The sequence below is a fragment of the Tauraco erythrolophus genome, chromosome 19 (assembly GCF_009769465.1).
Source record: "Tauraco erythrolophus isolate bTauEry1 chromosome 19, bTauEry1.pri, whole genome shotgun sequence".
In the NCBI taxonomy this organism is placed as follows: domain Eukaryota; kingdom Metazoa; phylum Chordata; class Aves; order Musophagiformes; family Musophagidae; genus Tauraco; species Tauraco erythrolophus.
In genome coordinates, this window is record NC_141483.1 from 5824065 (window position 1) to 5845932 (window position 21868).

Here is a 21868-nt window from a genome sequence, read left to right on the forward strand (position 1 = left end):
TAGATACAGGAGGAGGGTGACGAGACAAAAAGATGAAGACAGACTGCTCTAAAATGGGAGGAGTTTTTACAGAAACAGAGTTAATGGAAGGCAGATGAAAAAGAATTTATAAATAATTCTTTTTAGAGGAGGTGGATGCAGCGGTAGGAGAATTAAAAAAGAAAAAGGAAGGACACAGCAGTAATTGGTGTCTCTCTCAGCTGGAGAGATGACCTGTCAGGTAGGTCTGAGAGCCAGAAAGCCAGATACAACGCATGTATTCAGCACTGCAATGAGCGCTCTGCAGAGAGAGCCTCTTGATCTTCAGACAGTTTCAGGGGTGTAATTCTGGCAGCTAACTCTTCCATCTCCCTCAATCAAGATGATGTACAGAAAGCATGAAAGAAGAAAGAACAATACGTAACTTTACAACCCTAACAAAGCCTAGGAAGTCAAAAGATTAAAACAAACGTTCAAATCACTGCAATGTGGCCTGGGAAATTGCAGAGAGGAAAGCATGTCAGAAATGCTCATGAGTTTCGTTTGAAAACCAAAACAATGCGTGAGTTCTTATCTGCACTGTCATTCCTACCAGTCTCTTAGTGAGTGCTCGACAACTGCACAGAGGATTCATTTTTTTTCTCCCCTGTTGTCTAGGCACAAACCCGAATTACTCCCTGTTGAACGATCTGCTAAGGTATCTTATGACACCGTGCAACTCCATTCTTTAGCTTCATAAGGACAATAACAAACATGATTTACATATTGACTAAGCCATTCCTTCCTTATCACTCTGCTTTCCTTTCTTCCCCTCCCAACACAATCTCTCCCTGGATTTGTGATAAAGGAAAATTAGATGATTATAATGCAACTGCTAATATCGGATGTTAAATTTCAATTTTGTCCTGTACTCAGAGATTAGCAAATTGGGGAAAACTGATTTATCCCTAATTTGCTCTTAGCTGCTGACAAATTCAGAAGATTATGTGCATTCAGATGCCAAGGCTGATTGCATATGGAAAGAAATCAGATACCAGAAGTATACAGACAAAAATTTCAGAAAGACACAACACCAGATTAACAAAGCATCCAGCCTGGATCACAGTCTATTCATTACTAATTAACATTACGCACCACTAAGTTTCACAGATCTGGGCACTAGTTACACTGTACCGTCATCTGTCACTTTCCACCATACATGTTATCTATATGTTCATTCATAACTGCTGCTATGAATTTGTCCAGGGCATTTTGTGAGTAGTGTCAAGGCCCCAAGCATGTGAACAGATGGAGTGAGCAAAAGCAGCAGATGCTTTTTCAGACAGTGTTCTGCTAAGGTTGCAAGAAAGTACAGGCTACGGCAGGTGCTCTTCCACCTTAACCTGTGCAGTGTCCCACAAATAAGCGTAACCATCTCTTCTGGGCACCAAGACAAGTCTGAAATGGGGTCTAATCTTACTTCCTTCCCTAAAGTGGATCAGTACTGCCTTGCACAGTGATTTTGACTGCTGCTAACAAGCCAGTCTGCCATGACAGTGGTAAAGAAAAATACAACATTCTCATTTAATTCTTTTCCTCATCTAGACAAACTATACAGGACCAAGTCCATAATACAGTCTTAAACAAATCACATGATTCTGCTATAAACAAATAAATAAATAAATAACATTTGTTCTGTTTCTTCAATCCTTTTCTGTACTCTAACCTTGTGTATACCATACTAGGGCTATAAATAATACACTTCCAAGGTTCCAGTCCGGCCAAATGCTTCTTTTCTCAATGTGAAAAGCAATAGTGATGATACACTAACTTCATGAACCATGCAGAAGCCTGGGATCTCACACCGTTATGTATCTCCACGCACATACACAAGGCAGTGATAGCTATGCATCTGATTATGTAATCAGGCACCTGTAAGTCAGATGTAGGCTGTCCCCCAGTCAATTTCAATTGTAATCACTTCTAACTTTTTTAAAGATCTATGCTATTTAAAGAACTAGATCCTCACCTCTTCGAAGAAAATAATGTTTTTTATCCTACTAGAGACTTAAATTCTTTATTTAAAACACATGACTATTTTTAGGCTGCTATTCCTGATTTTACATGCAAGTTACATAGACAGTGGTCACTCTTAATCTATCCTAGAATTAAACATGTATTAATTATGTAGATGTGCCTAATTCATGACCAAGACAAAGAAAAAAAATCTCTGTGTTGCCTTGTGAATGTGGTCTAGCAGTCAGGAAAATGGGCCAGAATCAGAATCAGGCACTGACTCACCATGTGGCCTTGGCAAAACCGATCAGAGAGGGCCAAAACATTCTGTCTCCCTGAGACTTACCACGTGCGAGATCACTCATGCTGGGAGCAGTCTCTGCACTTTGACTCCGGAGATGCTCAGTATCCCTGTGGGACTCCTGGGATGGAGGTACTGAAGATGCTGAGGAGGAGGAGGATGAAGAGGAAGAGGCTGGCTTGGATTGGAATGCAGATCATTCAGTCTCAGGAGATTTTCAGGAGTCACAGTGTCTGGATTCACTGGGGTAGGATGCAGTGTGGCTGGTGTGTACTGGGAAGAAGCTCTCTCTGTTGTCCTTTGTATGCTTTGGGGTTGTGGGTGTTTCTCCAGTGGACTACATAAAACCAAAAGTGCAGGCAGAGACAGTGAGAAATACGTGCCAGTAATTCTGCATATGCTACCTGCTTCAGTGACAACTGCAAACAGTACAACTTTTTGTAGACAGAAAACACTCTCTCTAAAGTGAATATAAAACCAAACACTATTATAAAGAAATCTTTCTCCTTTACAGATTATTTTTCTGTTCTTTATGGTCTATTTATCAAAATAGCACTGTGAACATTTACTCATATTCACATTTACAATGCTTTATTTAAAAAATCCCTCACAACATTACGTACTTTCCTGAACTGTTACTAAGCATTAATTACAAACTCATAGGAGCAGAAACACATTTCTTTCATTTTAAAAACATATTGATGAAACCTTTATGTGAACAAACAGATCTGCAGTGCTTTAAGAGAATTTGCAAATTATTAGAAAGAATTATTAGTGAATGATGGGAGAAGAAATGGAGAAAGCAGAAAAATCTATCTGCTTGTAAAATAAGTGATCAGCCTAACCCCAAATCCTAAATTCCTATAATTGCAGAACTGTGTAACATTGGTGTCCAACTTGGACCAATACTCAAGAAAATCTGTTGCCTTTGCAGAACTAAAAGTGGCACCAAGAGCAACGCTCTTCTCCAAAGCCAGAGCTAAGAATTTAACGCCAGTGTCATTGATTATATAGACAGAAAGTAGAAGGGTGACATAAATTCACCAAGAAGGGAACAAAAGTACCCATAAAAGAGTATCTTCTCTGTAATTTTTATCAGCAATCACATAAAGTATTCCTGTCTGTGAGGCCAAAGAATGCATTTATTTCATGCTCTTCAGAGTCTTCACTTAATGGAGACTTATTGGACCGTAAAAGATACGGTTGAATGGAATCCTCAACTGTTTAATTGTCTGTCTCATACCTCTACCTCTCACACCTCTACATGAGGGAAAACTCATTTTCACCATAGTGATAAGGTGTAGTGTTTGAAATAGAAATAAAGAGTTCTGCTGTCAAATGTAAAATCAAATTGGGCCCTATGTCCTAGATAACCAAAGATTTATTACAATGCCAGAAAAGTCAGCAGAATTTCACTCAGAGAACAGAGTAAGTTTCAGCTGGAGAAATCACATACTTAAAATTCAAGGTGGAAAGCACACAAGTACATTTTTTTTTTAAATAATTTGGTGGAATGTATTTTTAAGTTCCTGAACTTGATTAGACAATCTCTAAAAAGCACACAATTAAAATCTATGGGTTCTATGTGCACACAAAAACTTAAATATAGCACCTAATTCACAACAATTACCATATTAGATTAAAAAAAACCCCACTATTCTGCTTCTGAAAGCAGCAAGTTTCTCTGATGTTTAAAGCATCAGTTCCAAAACTAAAGGTCTTAAGATGCACAAATGGATCACACGAACCTGAGGGAAATTAAACCGCAAGAAGAAGCCTTAAGCCAGAAGTGGAGATCACTAGAGGAATGTTTTCAGCGGTGATTTAGAGGGAAAACCCTTCACGCCCATGCACTTCATTAACTTACATAACACATTTTGTAGAACCCTGAAATTTCTGTGCTTGTACTGTACCCAAAATTTTTTCAGCAGAAATACATGAAGGTACTACTAGTTAGGTACATATTTGTTAAAATATATCTGCATCTCACACTGTATTTCTATAAAAATGCACAGCTATTTCCAGAGACAGTAAGAGCACAGTTGGAAAGTAACTTAGCAATATTTGGATGGTATTCAGAAGAAAAATGATTAGTGAGAGAAGGAGCACACCACCATGGAGTTAACTCCTGTTGGAAGGGATCTCTGGAGGTCCTGGTTCAACTTCCTGCTCAGAGCAGAGCTGACTTCAAAGTTAGATCAGCTTACTGGGGGCCTGTGTCCATCCCAGTTCCAAACATCGCTAAGGATGGAGATTCCACAACCTCTCCAAGCCCCTGTTCTAGTGCTTAACCAACTTCACAGTGAACTTTTTTTTTTTCCTTATCATTTCATCCAAGTTTCTCTTGCTGCAACTTTAAATAGTGCCTCTCATCTGGTTCCTTCCTCTTTGCTGAAGAAAGCAATTCCGTACCCCCACCCTCCATCTCTCCAGGATGAAGCAACCCAGCTCCCTATGACTTCATTGCTGTCAGGGCACACTGCTGACCTGTGTTCAACCTCTTCTCCAGAGCTCTAAACTTTTTTTGGCAGAGTTGTTCCCCAGCCACCATGCATTGAACTAGGCAACGCAGGCAGTGACAAACACTGGAAGGAGGAAAGTCATCTTATAAGCTGTAGATCATCAAGCACACGAAAAGAAAAGGCTGAGAATGAAATACCCCTTCTTGGTATACACAGACAGAATCAAATTAATATTTAATTTCTCTCAATATGAAGATGCTGTATCAGGGACAAAAAAAAAATTGTTTTATTTTTAACTGGTTCCTCCAGGTGAAGTGGAGGTTTAGGTAAGATTTTTTTTTTTTAGTGAATCAATCTGCCTCAAAGAGAGTAATATTTTTATTTGCACAAAAGAATAAAACTGAAAACTAATATGATGTTTCTGTACCAGTAAAACAATGACTAAAAATTTTCATGTGTAGTAAAAAAGTGCAGCCTTATACCAAAGAAAGGCAACTAAGATTTCGTATTTATGGCTTTAAAGGGAACTTTCCAGATGTGACCTGGTGAAGAGTTGTCTAAGGCTTCTGTAAATACAGAGGTTCTTTTCAACCCAGTGAAACAGAGCCCTTGAAAGAAGAAAAAAACCCTTTCAATGACTTTCTTATCACAAAAGGAGGAGTGAGAGAAAAAGAAGAAGAAAGCTATCCTTAAAAGAAGAGTCAAAGCATTAAAAAACCTCACTCTTGGCTACTGTGTATTCTGCGACTCACATGGCCCTAAGAAAAGGGATTTAAACCTGCTTCATGTGTTTTACTGGACTCAGAAGCTGAAGACCACCCAAAAGCTGTAAGCAGAAAGCTAAGATGAGCACCACAGCAAGGCACGTGTTCTTCTCTTTAAAAGATTTTTGTTTGAGTGTAGGGGCAAGAATTGCAGCACCTCTAATCAGTAAGTGATGCTACCCAGAAAACCCAGGTCAGGCCAACGTCACCAACTATGCTACTCAAGACTTATGAGGTCACATTTCATCATCCCGCAGGTGACTGCCTCCAGGAAAACTCATTACAGAAGTCTTGGATTTGCCAGAAGCACTTTCTGTTCATTTATTTCTACTGCTATACCAGCAGTAAAACATAATAAGATTATTTTCCACAAACATGCTATAGGAAACCAAGAAGCAGTGACAATCCTTTACTAGTCTTTTATGTGGTTTCTCATTAGGAGATTTTTTTTTTTTAGTTTTACGTTGTTGTGGCACTAAGTCAAAACTACAGAAATCCTCCTTCCCTCTCTCCAGTCTACCCCACCGTGTTGAGCATCTCTGTTACCATCACTCCATTTGAAATACAGTAGCTTTATTACTAGGTGGCTTTAGTCACCAAGAAGAAATCAATCTTCTATTACATTGATGAGGATGCCTCTTACAGAATATTCGCATATAATGGAAATAAGATGAAAACTCTGTTATCTGCCTTCTTCCTATCTTTCATTGTAACTACAGGTCATCTAGTCAAGATTGGACTTCCTTCTGGCTTTTTAAAAACAAGATGGAGCACTGAAGAGTGTGCAGTACTACTTTTGTCTTTACTATACTGTCAAAGCGGATGAAATAAACACTTAAAGCTTATTAATATCCAAAGGACGTTATAGATGGTGAGAAAAATAGTCCATTACTTCCATAAATATTCGTTATCTTATTCGCTCTTCTTTAAAATTCTTAGTAAAAATGTTCTTTGTTATAAAGTCTGTATAAAGCTGAAATTCAAATGAATATTAGCGTGCATGTTTGTGTGAATTGTGACTATTTCGGACTTATACAGGGGATAAAAATCAGTCTCCTTATTTGTTAAAACCTTGACTATTCCAGCATATTCCTCAAGAGCTCATTCAGTTTCATGGAGGCTATGGACAAACCCTTCCCATGCTGAAAGCTGATGTAAGAAAAGTGAAGACAAACGCAGGTAAGCCAGCACTGGGACAGCTTTCCACCAAGAAAAGTAGTATACAAGAAGCACAGAATTTTTTCCACAGATGTTAGTGGAAAAAATAGCTGCCTATAGTTTCCCAGTGAGGCACTTCGGTAGTGAGACAACAGCAGCAGCAAAAAGAAATTGAGCATTAAGATAACACACGAGAAAAATTTTACTTCATAGCCTGTCTGTGAGGTCGCAAACCAGCCAACCTGAGCGAGTGTTTATTTTACCATACTTATTGTTTTCAAAACACATCTGAAAAACAAAGAATCCTACAGGAACTTTATCCATACTACTTCTGGAACAGCTCACTGCCCTGGGGCTGTGGGAAAAAGCAATGTTCAATTGTTCCATAGAAAGGGAAAGTGACAGTCTTCCCAATAGAAGTTTTCCTAATGAAAGATGCTGGCACTGCAAACTGTTACATAACATTTCTTGTTGGCTTTTTTTTTTTAATTATTTCCACATCTGAGTTTAGCACCCTATTGGGACTGAGTCAGAATCCACGTAACAAAAAGGTGGGCCTTTAGAAAGAATACCAGCACATCATCACAAAGCCTGGAAGCTGTCACACAAACTGGCTGAACCATACTCTGGCCATTCCACAATATTACCACTCCAACTTCTGTTCGATATTGTGTTTTAATTAAACTATGCCTATTCATACTTTTTTCTCAATCTCTCTGCAGCAATATTTGAAAGAAATCTCACTTGGAAGTTTTCTTCAAGTTACATTGGAACTAGCAGTATTATCCATGATCGAGATCCTGAAGAACCTTCTATTTCCTAAGATTACAGTTTTATTTCCTAAGATTACAGTTTTATATACAGAAAATAATGAATGTTATATGCCTATGATTGAACTGCACTCTAGCTTAACAAAATCCTTCACTTACACAAATGAATGCAGGGGCTTAATGTCCTGCTCTGCAGAGGCAGCTATATTCCAGCAATGCTTCCGTACCACAAAACATCATTACTGGACCAAGAAGCATAAGGTAGTAGAATGAAAAACACTGATAGACAAAGTAAAAGAAAAAGTGACTTTTCTTTCCTTCATGTTCACTTAATGATTGCTTTCTCTGCAGGAGACAGAAGGAGGAGAGCTGTTAATTATATCAAGAATACACCTCCAGATAGAGCGAGAGGGGGATGCCATGGCAACTGGCAAATGCAACAGTGAACAAAATGGTCACCCTTTGGTAGGAGTGTGACCATGAAAGAACTCGTCCTTTTGTCCCCCCCCCCCCCGTCTCCTCCTCCTTCCCCCTCCTTTCTTGCCAGCCTTCCTGCATTAATAAAGCATACAGACAACTCAGGAAAAACAAATTTTTCCTGTAGGTAGTCTCTGACATCTTGATGTGCAGGAAGAAAAGATGAGAATTAGCAGCATGTGGGTGGAACAAAAAACACATGAGGTAGAACTAGAGATGATTATTTTCTAATTATTTAATATTTTACTTATCTCCTCCCATCTCCAGCAAAGCGCCTTTACAGACGGCACTTTCAGCTGTCTTGAAGAGAACAGCTTGGTGTTTGTTGTTTTGTGGGTTTTTTTTAAAGTGAGAATTTGAGAACAAAATGCTCTAGACATTCAAGGCAGTTCAAACAAGTCACACTTAAGTTTCTCCTTGAATAAAAAAGCCTAAAAGACCATGTCACTGCAGTGCTGACTGCATTCCCACAGCAGAAGGGGGTAAAAAAAAAAAATCTCCTGAAGTGCCCTCTAGCTTCACATACGGAAGATAACTTTCCCTGTTCCAAATAAAAGGTCACATTCACTGTAAGGTCCAACACAGAGATTGTAACATCCCCAGACTGCTGCCCCAGAGTCAACCTGAGCACTTTCGTGGCTGTGCGCAGTTGCAGAACCCTCCCATACAGCACGCCCATCACCCATGATCCTTAAAATTCTTCAGCACAGGCTGTGGTTTAAGATTCCCATGGCTGGCACCAGGAAGAGTTAAACACCGGTGAAAGGAGAAAGCAAGACCTCAGTTACCTGTTTGGAACTAGAGTAGGGGCAGTAACAGCAGCACTAAACCAGTGCCTTTCCTCAACAAATACTGCTTTTGTATTACAGAAGCAGCAAAACTTTATAAATCTGGGATCGCGCTGGCAGCCCGCCAGGAGCCGGGAAGGCACGGCTGATTTGCATAAACCTGATTGTGCCTTTGTGTTTATAAAAAAATTTACTTGTTTTGATTCTAGTGGCAGTTTCTTCATGAAGCATCCAGTTTAATTAGATCTGACACTGAAAGCTGCTGAAGAGTTTTGACTGCAGGTTTACAAAGGGAAACAAGGAGAGCACTCAGAGTTTGGCACCAGCCAGTGGGAAAAGGTGGTCATGGATGTGTTATGCTGGAAGAGGCAAGCGAAGCCAAGGGTGAAAGGGAGGATTTGATCAGTCAGAACAGTGCAGGGAGAGCATAAGGTTTGGCAGCTGGAGCAGGAGAAGGATGGTTGACAATTTCTTTTCTCTCTCTCACTCTCCAGGGATGGAGTTGGTCCCAGAGCGAGGATTTTTTGGCTAAGGCAGCAGTGAGTCTTAAATAACTCAGTAATGTTGAGATAGCCCCTTCTCATGACATTTAGATGATATACTATACTGTGAGGAGCCAAAAGAAATTTCAGCTGCTACAATGCTACCCATTACCAGGGCTTTCTACATACAGTTCCATGTTCTCAAGGGTCACAACACGGGACTAGAGACTTAGTGGCGTTTTGGAACTTTGCCTTTGAACGCGCCTGTATTTTTAGAGATGTTAAATCCAGACCTGTGTAATGTTGATGTCTGCAATGTGTTCAAGCTATTTGTTTTACATAAATTCAGTTCTCAGGATTAGCAACACTAGTATAGCCTAACACACATCCACAAAGTTTTACCTGACCTCTTTAGGCTACCCTGTCAGGAGAGTTTCAACACTGGAGAAAGCTGTAATTTTAGTATTAAGGCATTCAACATTAAGTCCATAGTAATAAAAATACCTTTTCAAATTGCAAGTCAAGAAAAAAGAAGACAGATGTGTTCTTAGATTGAAGTATCTCACATGCATTAATAGAATATTCTGTGCACTACAAAGCTTCATCCTAGCTTGTGCTTCCAATAACTCTCCCATGCTGACACATCCTTAAGAGTATCACAGACACTGTCATTATATATAAAATTGGTCATGTTAAATTCTTCATTTTAGGCAGTCAGATCAAAAGGATTATTAGAAATTTTCTAATTACCTAGAAGCCTCATAACTGCTTTCTGCCAGCATGTCCCCTCCTTGGTCCTTAGGACCACATATTTAAGTATAATGCTATGTCAAGGTCAACTAGTCTGACTCTTAATCGTTCATTCTCCCTCAACAAGGCCTCCTTGGTATTCCATCTCCCAGGACCATTAATTTCATACGAAAACCATAGTTGGCAAGACTAAAAATATATCTTATAACTCAGAGCAATAGCTGACTGCTTCAGGATCTCTGCGAATCTTTTTCATAATATTCTGAGACTGAGAAATCAAAAGAAAAGAACAAGCATCCTTCAAAACGCTGCTTGACCAGAAAGTGAATTGATCTGCAGCGTAACTTTGATAACTTCACTACTAATGACACGGTGACCACTACTGGACAGCAATTTCAGCCCACTTGATACGTGTATATCAAAATCTTGCTCACACTTAAGAACTTAAAACAGAAAAGGACAATAAGAGGAGGAATGACTTCAGCCACACCTGTTCTCCAGTCTGGTGTGCTGCATGGTCATACAAATGCCTGTGCCAGCACAGAGGAACATATACCATGGCAGAGAAAGGATCAGCTGCCAAGGAGGCAGGCTTACTTCTAGCAGCAGTTCTCACTTTAAAGTGCTGATTTAACCACTCCATATTCTTATGCTATGACTCGCTATCATGTCTTCTAGAGGTATTACTTTAAACAACAACAAAAAAAATCAGGAACTTCCAACATCATCACAACTCGTAAGTTCAACCAGAAGTACTTACTTTCATCCCTCAGTTACTAGAAGTCCATCAGATGAGATGGGCTACCGCTCTCCCACCTCCTCCAGTTGCAGGACTACTCACCAATACTAACAATAAGCAATTAAGTGTCTTTGGAATCACAACCCCACTCCTAAATGGGTCATTATTGGTGGTCATACACCCTTCTTGGAAGCTGCCATAGTCTGAACTAAGCTTAGGTAGTCTATGGAACTTTAGTCTTTTGTTCTTAAAAACACTGCACCAGGCTACAGGGTCAATAGGCAATAACAGAAAATGTGACTATTTGAGAAGATATTTTTTTTATATGTTCAGCATATATTAGTCATATGATCAACTCAGTGACTTCAACAAGAGCAGCTAAATATGCAACAGGCAGCAAACCAAAATTCTCTAAAGGACTGATAATTATATTGTTGTAACAGATAAAAATGGTATTTATTTCAAAGTGTTTGCTGGGCAATCTTCTGCAACACTGAAAACTGATCAGACGATACTGCCCTTGCCCTCAAGTCTGAGGATACGATAAGAAAGATAAACAGCAGCATTATATCATGTTTAAGAATGTTGCATCACCATTCCAGATTTTGAACCAAAGCGTGAAGTTGACAAATATATCACTTAAAAAAATTATTATTAGTAGTAGTATTTTGGAATACTGAAAGAAATCTCCCAGCAACTTACATTGAACACATTTTTCTAACATTACTAGAATCTTGTCTGTTGATGCTACTCTGGTCCCACACATCATAAAGTATTTTCCCTTCTATTAAAAAAAAAAAAAAAATAAAAATCAACAAGCTACATACATTTTACCCTCCCCTCCCTCACTTCACATTAGATGGTGTTACAAGCTCAAATTTTATGTCACCATTATGGTTTAAACAGAAAAATACTTATTCCAGTGACAACGAACCTAACCAAATACAAACACAGCACAAATTATTCATAAAGTTAAAAATCTCCTCTCTCCCTCCCAAATACAGGAATATACATGAATTAATTTATACTGTATTACTAGCAACTTTGTCAAGCTTACAAGTCTCTCTTTGGTAGCCTCTTTGAATGGCTGTTTCAGGTCTTCAGCCGCTTCTGCATTAGACACTAAAACCTCAAAGCCTCTGTTAGCAGCATCTGAACTATGAACTCCAGCCACATCTGTAAAGGACCCTTTTCTGAAACACAATCTTCTGTCCCTGGCCCAAGCAGGGTATGTTGTCACCCCATGCAAGATCTCATGACAGAGGATCTACAGTAATTTCTTCGTTGATGTGTCACATCTCAATAGAGAACACTTAAATTTCAACAGTTCTCCAGGAGCACAGGAACTTATTGTGCAAGGTTTTGTACCACCATTGACTTCTGCCTTCTTCAAAGCTGGGAGCCAACCTTTCTAAGCCACTTCCCCACGCATTTAGCTGACTTTGTAGAAGAAGATGCTAGAGTCTCGCTGGCTCAATACATGTTAACATTGCATCAGTCATCAGGACTACAGAGGTTTTCTGAAATCAAGTGAAAGGGTCACAGTATTGCCAAGCTATTAAAAGATTAGGTCTCATCACAAAGGTATAATAACCCACTTTGTCAAATTCTGTTTACTGATTGCTGTATTGTTTCCTGCTTATGCCTGAAGAGGCACATAAAAAGATTTCAAAGGAGTTGTTAAATATTTAGGTTAAAAACTCTGACTAGTCCTGGAATAAAGTTGAAAAGCTGTAATTCAAATAATTCCTAATTTTAGCAGCAAGTGAAAACTTTCATAAAGAAACCATATACTGCCTGGAACTGTAAAATACAACAGCCAGCACAGAAAGACATATATCAAGGCAGGTTCTGTGTTCACTTTTTGTTTTTAACTGTCAATTTCTTGGGATAAGTGACTGAAGAACCACAGGCCCTGTAAATCTACTCAAGCTATCCAATAACAGAGCACTTCTCTGGCTGCGGCAGCTCTGTACATGACATCATTTGTTTACAGAAGGCAAATACTTGCCAGTTTTAAATAAAACAGGATTCAGACTGTTGAAAACCGACAGATGTCCACAAGAGTGGCTATTCCTATGTCTCCACACTAACTCACGGTGTTATACTAGCAGTAGAGCAGCTTCACACGGCTTACAAGATCCTACTAGGAGAGATGAAAATGAGACTGCAGTATGTGATACTCTCATTAGCTGGGACCGCTGCTTAAAAGGTAACAAGCTTCAAAGTGCATCACGTTAAGAGGTATGTTTTATTTCAAGTGATCTCACAGGAAATCTCATGATTTCCAGTGCAGTTAAATACTAGCTCATCTATTGCGTCTACTTTCAAGATCATCTTGTGTGCAGGTTTTTCACCATTCTAACACTTTGCCACATGCCTGAGTAACTGTGGCCTTTGCTGGAAGAGCTGGCAGAGAAACTGCATACCCAGAATCTTCAAGAAAGCCCAGCAAGGAACTTGGCTGATACATGTCAGTTTGTTGAGTAGTTTTTGAAAAGGTGAATACATCCAAAAAGCAAACAGTAACATTACTTTTAAAGGAGCTTATTAGCAAATTCTTTTTATTATGAAGTCATAAATCACTGTGATGACTCCTATTTTTTCCCCTCAAGATAAACTAAAAAGTCTTAACATGCTGAGCCAAGATTTCTTTATTAAAAAAACCCAAACCTGTTGAATACCAGACTATAAGCAAAGAAACACTTCTAGTAGAATACCTCTCTTGACATCTCTGCTCATTTCTATAGTTCAATGGAAAAATTTTGCTGATTTCCTGAGGGGCACAAATTGGAGAAAGTTACTTCCATGAAAATCTAATAAAGACAACCTCCCTTTGCTTTTCCATCCTCTCTTGTTACTCTGCTAGATGAGATAAACGCATACTTTAACTACAGGCACCGTTAGATAATCTCAGTATTAACAACTGGGAACCTTTATGGATAGTCAAGACCCAGACTTTGTACACAGCACAGGGGAAAACACGGGTTGGTACGCCTCCTGACAACTAAAACTATTTCACAAAGAAATTTAGTGTGCTGGTGACCTTATCCAGAACAAATGCTGTATAAGAGAGTCTGCCCTGAGGGTTTGAACCTCCTCTACCCTCCTGGACAAGGTGGTAATCACCAGTAAAACAATATTCATCAAAATGAGTTGAGGAGAACAAGTACCCACAGATTCAAGGGAATACTGCATGGAAACACAAGGTTCAAGCTCCATTGGAAGGCACATATCTTACATGGAAACAAAAAAATATCTGGAACCTTTCACAAAAGACACAGAAATATCTGCTTTCCTGAAGTTGCAGAGTAGACAGTATTAAACCCTGTTACAAGAGTAACCTACAGCCTCAATTTTCTTCAGCGCCACTAAGCGGAAAGATCTCAACAGAAGCCCTCTCAACTCTATGCAATACAGAAGGTTCACTTTGTTTTTTCTACCTATTAACCAGCATCTCTAACACAGTTGTGCTGTAGTTCTGAAAAGTATCTGTAAAGCGTGTTAACACACTTGAAGGGAGGACCAGGCAATGTGCTTTATTTGAGGTCAGGTTGAAAAGATCTAGAGAACAGAGGCAGTGCTCTGGTGACAGGTATCAAATTTTCTTCAGAAACTAGAGGAATTACTGAACGTTTAAGAAACTTATTTCTTTTGGAAGAGTTGAGATATAGGTATTCAAATCCATTTCGTACCAAGACAATATTTAACTTGCTAACATCAGAGATGTACCTCCTCAAAAGCTTATGGTTTTTGCAAAGTAGAGATGGTCGGCTTTTACAGAAGAAAAGTCTCATAAAAATCTGGAGGATAAGCAGAAATTCTGAAAGACTTTTACTGTCCTTTTTTATGAAAATTAGTGCCTAGGCAATGAATCAAGTGATGGAGAAGATGACAATTCTCCCCCTCCCTGCAACCATAGTACCTTTTTTTTCTGGCAACTGGCAAATTGGAATGCAGTATGTGGATATCTCTGGACCAGTAACAGCATGTACTTGTATGCTTCTACCAGGTGAGACACACGACAGGAAGATAAAGTTACAGGAGATGATGGGAAGATTAAATAATAGGAGAAGAGATACTTGAGGGCAGAAAAGACACACTGCAGAAAACCAGAATAAATTTCTGCAGCTCATAAAACAAGTTTGTTCAAGACATTTCTGAAAGAGCTCTACTTCAAATCAGTACTGAACACAATTCAACGTAGTAATACAGTTCTCTACCTTTCTTTTACAGAAAACCTTAGAGATGCTGCCAGTTCTACACACTGAAGTATGATACAGACACCACTTGTGAAACACAGAAGATTTCTAAGCTGCAATTCAAAAGATTTTTTTCAAATATTTTAGACAAATACTATTTTAATTACTTTTTGAAAACTAGTAATCAATAACAGACTATGTTTTCATAACACAAAACATGCATAAAGCCCTGAGCAGTACTACAACATAGGATATTAACTAGCAAGATAGATTTTGCTTCAAAATGTTATTTTATCTTCTAGTCAAAATCTGTTAAGTAACTGCTTCATTGTTGGGTGGTACTAAAAAATTACAGAAAGTAGAAAACTACAAAATACTTTAGGGCTTTCAACTGATGGTTTGCTGGCAAAGTGACAACAAACGTCATTTGTCAAGTTTTTTCTTGGCTTTAATTTCACATTAAGGACTGGTAAAAAACCATCCTTTTAATGCTTTATAATTGTTTGCTGGATAAACCCAGAAACTACAAGCTAAAAAACAAACTGAGTAATATAATAGAGTTAAAATCAGATTCTCAACCATGCAAATTGATAGAAAAGATATTTGATACCTCTGGAGCAGAGTGCAATGTTAGCAAGGGAAGAACTGACGAGGTTGTTAGCCCTTAGGGATCAGAAAGAAGTAATTACCGTTCATGAAATGCTGAGGAACGATGTGGACATTAAGAAAATTGTAGTATGCCATAAAATTTCAATTTGAAGGTTGTTTGGGGTTTCACCAAAAGCTTTTGGGCACACAAACTATCCTCCAAGCCTGACACAAACAGTGGCAATGACCCTAAAAACAGGGATGAGCTCCCTACACTAATGTGACTTATGTTAGATGACAATAATACAAGGAAAGTAGGTATTTCTAATTGCTGCAAACACTCAGAGACAGGCTTCATTGTACAAACTAAGTAATAAAAGCATGTTACAAGCAGCCAGGGACTTCACAGAGCTCACCTGTTTTTGGGCTGATGCTCCCATATGCACCTGGCAAAACTTGACTGCCTGTTCAAGTGCTGCTTCTTCATCCACCTGAACAAAGAATCACAACCAATTAAGTCATAATTACATAGTTCATCTATAAATCTAATTAAATTAAGATGAAATGGAGATGTAGAGCATGGGAGTAAGGGGGAAAAGCAGCACTTCCAACACAGAACAGTGATCTTAAATTATTCAGGAGAATATATTCAAAGATACACAACTCTCTCGATTCAAACTAGCATTTAGCACGAACAAACCCCACATAATTGGTATCACAGCTCTTAACTGGTTTCAGAAATTCAGCTGCAAAACACAGAGGGTCCTATTTCCCCCCCATCGCTGGTCTAGTCAAGAGAGTGGTTCTTTGGGAGGTACTTATGTCCCCAACTTCTGAAGAGATACAGGGCCAATTTTATACTGCTTGGTTTGGCAATTACTTATTCTATTATCATGCTTGTAATTTCTCTATGTGACCTCAATTAATGACAAAATGTTTTACCTGTTTAATGAGCATGTACGTTTCAGACATGATCTTCTCAATTTTACCCAGGTCATAGGCCATAACTTTCTGACCTTGCTGCCATACCCGATAAGCATCGAGTAGAAGTGTTTTCCCAGACTCCACATCCTCAAGTAATTTTCTCTTCCTGCTTGATCTCTGGAGAGGTTCTTCTGTAGGTACTGCTTGAACTACTCCTTTAGCTGCCTGCTGCTGATGTTTTGAGCTGATACTTAGCTCTCCAAAGAAAGTTCTGGAGTCCGGCTCTCTGGAGCTCTCTCTTTTGAGTTCCTGCCAGACTGAAGATGGTCTGGCTCACTGCGTTTACATGAAGAATCAACTTTTTCAGGGTCATTGGAATATCCATCAAGATCCATAGGCTCAACTGAACCAGGCCTAGGGAGCTCTTTAATTTCCTTGTCATTCTTGTCCTCTTGTTCCAATATGTCCATAGCATTGGGAATTTGTCCCTGGGTCACTTCCTTTACTCCATTTTCAGCACTATGTACTACTCCATCCGACAAAACTGGCTTTTTGGGAAGGACATCCTTCCCCTCTTCAGCACTAGTTTTATTAGAGACGTCTGTTGTCATCCTTCCTGAAGCAAGGTTAGAAGGCTTGGAACTCTGATCTTCTGAAACCTTAATAAAAGAAGTAATTCGTCTCTGTTACTGTTTAAATCAGAAAGCATTTTGAGTACAGATATGACTACCACAAATATTGACGAGTACCTTTACGTTACTGCCTCTGCTGAAGAAAACATTTATTTCACATTCACTCCTGTATGTTCCTGAATATTAATTAATCCAAGCCACAAGTCTTACAATGTAAGTATTCTAATCAGTGAAAACACCAAAGAAATCAACAGCACAGGCTAAACCAACACAGCAGTGTGTGGGGTTTTTCCCCACTACTTCAGTCTGTACTGTGAGATCCAAATAAATAAAATCCAAGGTTTTAATAGCACAAAATATTCTTCTAGTGTATGGAAATCAAAACTGAACCTGTTTCTTTTGGCAGCTGCAGATCATATTTAAGAACCTTCCCTTTGGTTGCTCTTGCATTACTTTCTTCTTGTTAGTAGATTAAGAAGTATGCCAAACTCTGCTATAGTATTTTCATTTTGTACTTTTACTTTGGTGATGGTCCAAAGGTAGAAAAGCTCAGTACATCATCTCTTCTTTCAAAAAGTGCTATTCTTCCATCTAGATTTATGAACAAATTATTTCATGCACAGAGTTCCAGTGTTCTTAAGGATGTTTTAGTTTAATTTTTTAAACCTATATTCTGTTAACTTGAAAAACCCTCAGGAATAAGCTCTTCCTTGAATGTGTTTACCAAATAAACTTCCAATTTCCAGTTATCTTAATCTGGAAGCTGATTAGTCTGTATATGACTTTTAAAAATTAAATCTAAATTACTATTAACGTAATAACAGGTGTGGTGCTGTCAAGGACTAAAAATGGCTAAGCATGTAATATCTGGTTTTGTTTTGCAAGAGGAATCTTAGTTCACTTTAAAAGGAAATTTCCAACAGGCCCCACCTGAAAACGTAGCTGTTCTTATACTCCACATAACTATCCTCATTTGAAATCTAAGGGACAATCAAACCAAACTTACTGCAATCCATTCTCAACAACTGCATTTGTTACTGGATTTCAAAAATGAAAAACAACAATGCGGGAAGAAAGTTTTCTGTGTAGTTGCATATAAACAAAAGGTATTAGAAATAAATTATAACAATGCAGCCCTTCAGCCTCAAGAGATCTAAGGAAGGAGTAAAGTGAACCTAGAAAAATTTAATTACCAAACCAATGACTGTTAAACGCACTGCTGCCTTACCTGTGTCAGATCGTTGAGAGTGTCCTCCAACACTTTCACTGTAAGCACAAAGGCTTGTTGGGCCAGAACCTGGCGATCTGCATCACGCAAATACTTCCTGTGCCACAGTAACACAACAGAAATTAAGTTAACTGCCAAAAGCTTACAGGACTTTAAAAGCAAGAACCAGGACATCAAAATACCCCAAACAAAATCAAACAAACAACAAACAAAAAAACCCAGCACAACAATTAAAAAAAGTAAGAAGAAAGCAAACAAAACATTCAGTTGCATATTGAAATATAACATTTCAGCTGTTTCCTTTCACCTCTCCCCTCCCCACAGTCATCAAAGATGACATGTGTGAAGCAAAAGATAGCACTACCTACAAACAGAGGGAAGAAGAGAAATGGAAAATACATCAAAATACCAAACCCAGAGCAAAATAAACGGAATTACAGTTTTCTTATATGAAGTGCCTCTCAAATACCAGCTATTTATTCAAACCTTTTCTTGAAAAAGAGCATTAGTCACATAAAGCTATCTTGAACTGTCTGGTGGTTTTCACATTCTGGAAACCGTGCAGATGAGATTACGGACATTCCTTCTTGTTGGTCATATCAGTTGCCTTTGAATTCAGGTTTTTAAAGCTAGAACACTGGTGTCCTAATGTCTTTTCTCCTATTTAGTATTATTAAAAATAATATTGTATGTGTAAAACTTATTCACTCTAGAGCTTCATTTAATTTACTACAGCATTGTAACTTCAGTGTATTCTGTCACTTTCAAGGAAAACATTTCCAGTCATCAAACCCACCTAATTGAGTTTAATGGAAAACAGAATTTCTCTTTCAGAATTGTCTGAGAGCTAAAAATCAAGTAAATAATTTTGAAGGGTACTATTTCAGTCAAAAAGCTGACTTTGTTAACAAACACATTTTCTTTCTACAGTATGACATGAAGTTGGTAATTTTATGGTTTGCTTTTCAGACAAAAGACATAAAAACCTGACGACTCATTAGCTCAGTCTAAAGTTTAGTTAAAAACCCTCTATTTTTAAAAATAGGGTTGTTACAGGCATATGCCAGACACACCCAGAATATCTGCATTTGTAAGTTCCTGTAATGATTGCAGTTCACCATGGCTGGCACTGGTTGATCCAACATTTCAAATCACTTGTTTGTTAAATTCAGTCTAGACTTATAAATAACATAATATTTTTAGTAGAACTGTGGGCTTGCTTAGGACAGAATTTAAACCTTCTATGGTCCAGTACTTCTGATATGCTAAAAGTCAAAGTATTTTTGACTTCAAGTTTGCTGAACATGTGGTGACATATTCCCAGACTTACTATGATCTGTTCAAATTCACATGCACTCACACTCAAAACACATGAAGAACCTTCAATGACTCCAACTTACTGCCATCAATCATTCAGTTCAATTTCTTAAGCACTTGCCAGAGACTAATTTCAGCATTTCCCACTCAGCAAGCTACGAGAATTTGACCTCGGTTGCTTCGTTTTCCTTAGATGTTTATTTTGGTCTTCCCATTGATACAAATCTGTATATAACTCACGTTAAATAGCTTCTTTTTTCTTAAATAAGGTTAATGCAATTAAAATTAGATCACCCCTGAATAGGATAAGCCTTTTAAACAGCATCAGCTGCCAAGAGGCACATAACCATTGTTCAGTCCATCAAGGATTACAGGAAGGCAGGATGCCTGGGCCGTGACCTCCCTCACTGGACATGGCTCTTACGCAACAGGCCAAGAGCGCAGCGCAGAAGTCACGATGCTCTGTTCCACCAGCGAATCCCTCCACGTGACAGAAAACCCCTGCGAGTCTCTTAGGGCAGCTGTACGGCTGCTCTGAGTTTCAAGAGAAATTCTGAGAAATTCTAGACTCTATTATGGAGTCATAATCCTGAGAAAAAGTAAACATCATTCCACTAAGCTCCCAGGGAAATCTGTCTGAAGACTTTTTTCCTAAACTAAGAACGTTTTTAAATAAAATAGTTACATAGTGAACAAAATATATTCAAAGCTTTAGAAAGTAATGGATTAAAATAAATACATCATACTTTCCCTGATCGGGGGTCCTCTGTAGCATAGATGAGACTTTCAGCAAGGTGTTGTAATCCTTTAGTTGTGACAGCACATTTAGCAGTAAGACAATAGAGCGGTTCATATGAGATGCAAAACTGCCCGGGCGGTCAATCTCATCCACGGGGATGCGCCAGATTCCCTGCAGAGAAAGGAAAAGAGGAAACTCCTACAAAGGGATCCAAATGAAAAGGACTGAAATCTTAAAATACGGATTGGATTCAGCAGCATCAGGAAATTCCCTGAGGGTCAGGGAAATAACGGACAGACAAATGCTGTGGTCCTTCAGACAGGGAGACGTGGATTTAAAGTAAACTGATTCCTGCCAGCAGCAAAAGAGGGAGGCTTGCAGAAGCCACGGTATGCCTTCTAAATACACATATGAACTATTCCCAGAAAAAAGCAAGCAAAGTCTAAATCATATCGTGCGCTTTTCTCAAATGTCTATGAACTTGCCTTCCTAAGCCAAAGCTCAACCACCATAATAAAAAAGGAGTAACTTAAAGCTTTCCTGGCCTGCAAGCTGCTACTCTTGTGCAGCCACAGCAAGTTTCTATCTTCAAACAATGTGTTACTAAACATCTTAGCAACTTGGTTACTGCCTTGATATCATCAGTGTTCACCATGGCACTAACAGCCTGATAGGAAGAATCAGAATCCTCGGTAGTATCCATTTTCCAGTGGTAGATTCAAATACTTGTGTGTGCATCCTGAGCCTTCTAATTAAATTTCTGGGACAAGGGATTCTTTGGGGAACAAGGCTGGAGACTGACAGAAAATATAATTTAATTATGGTTAGTCATCTCAGATTTTTCAATGTCTAATAAGTCTAAGGAGATGTTTCTTCAGGTATTTAACATGGATGCTGTCAACACACTAGTCAATTCTATTTAAAAAAAAAAGCAATGCAAATACTACTATGCTTGCACGTTAGTATGTAACTTATAACATGTCCATTCACAAAAACTGCTGGTACACCAGTGCAAACCCTTCCCTCGTGCTTTATTCAGTTCTAAAATTTTCCCTGTAGCAGCTCTTTCAAGATGAAAATCCTCTGGTCACATATACCATTTTGTGACAACGCAAGGAAGAACAGTCTCAGTGATAGGAGTACCTGACTGAAAATGAATTTTGCTTTCCAAACCTGTTCAGACAGCAGGATATAAAAATATTTACACTTTTATCCTTGTTTAAAGGTCTTGCTTTAGTATTTTTAGCTTTACTTTCAGTGTGAGCAAAATTCTTCAGAACTTAATGCAAGGTGGAAGCAAAGAAAACGATTACTGCAATCTAAATGACATTTGACCACAAAAGCAGCAGATACGTAACTGGCCTGTCTACAACGGACCTTCCCGCTCCACATCTTCAGCCAATCTGCAGTTCTACTCCACAGGATGTATAGGAAATTGGGATAAAACAGCACACAAATATCAGTGTTTTTAAATAGGAAACTATGACTTCAACTAGATATAATGCAGAGACTGTTCTGCCAGATTTTCCTACTCTTGCTTTTCCTCATGCTCTCTACTCTTACTCCCTAGTGA

General features: G+C 38.6%; 2 protein-coding genes across 2 annotated transcripts in view; one reads left to right on the top strand and one right to left on the bottom strand.

The window, feature by feature from the left end:
• Positions 1–5080, top strand: part of KLHL22 (kelch like family member 22) — a 107322-nt gene extending 102242 nt beyond the window's left edge. The window contains exon 8 of the transcript XR_015222719.1: positions 5064–5080. The gene's annotated coding sequence lies outside the window, so the exon portion shown is untranslated. The remainder of the gene's footprint in view (positions 1–5063) is intronic.
• The window catches only part of CABIN1 (calcineurin binding protein 1), a 113272-nt gene that overhangs the window by 13268 nt on the left and 78136 nt on the right, over positions 1–21868 (bottom strand). The window contains 8 exon segments of the mRNA XM_086623810.1: positions 2321–2461; positions 2464–2545; positions 2547–2612; positions 15872–15946; positions 16398–16639; positions 16642–17038; positions 18240–18336; positions 20303–20466. Coding sequence (XP_086479936.1) covers positions 2321–2461; positions 2464–2545; positions 2547–2612; positions 15872–15946; positions 16398–16639; positions 16642–17038; positions 18240–18336; positions 20303–20466 — 1264 coding nt within the window.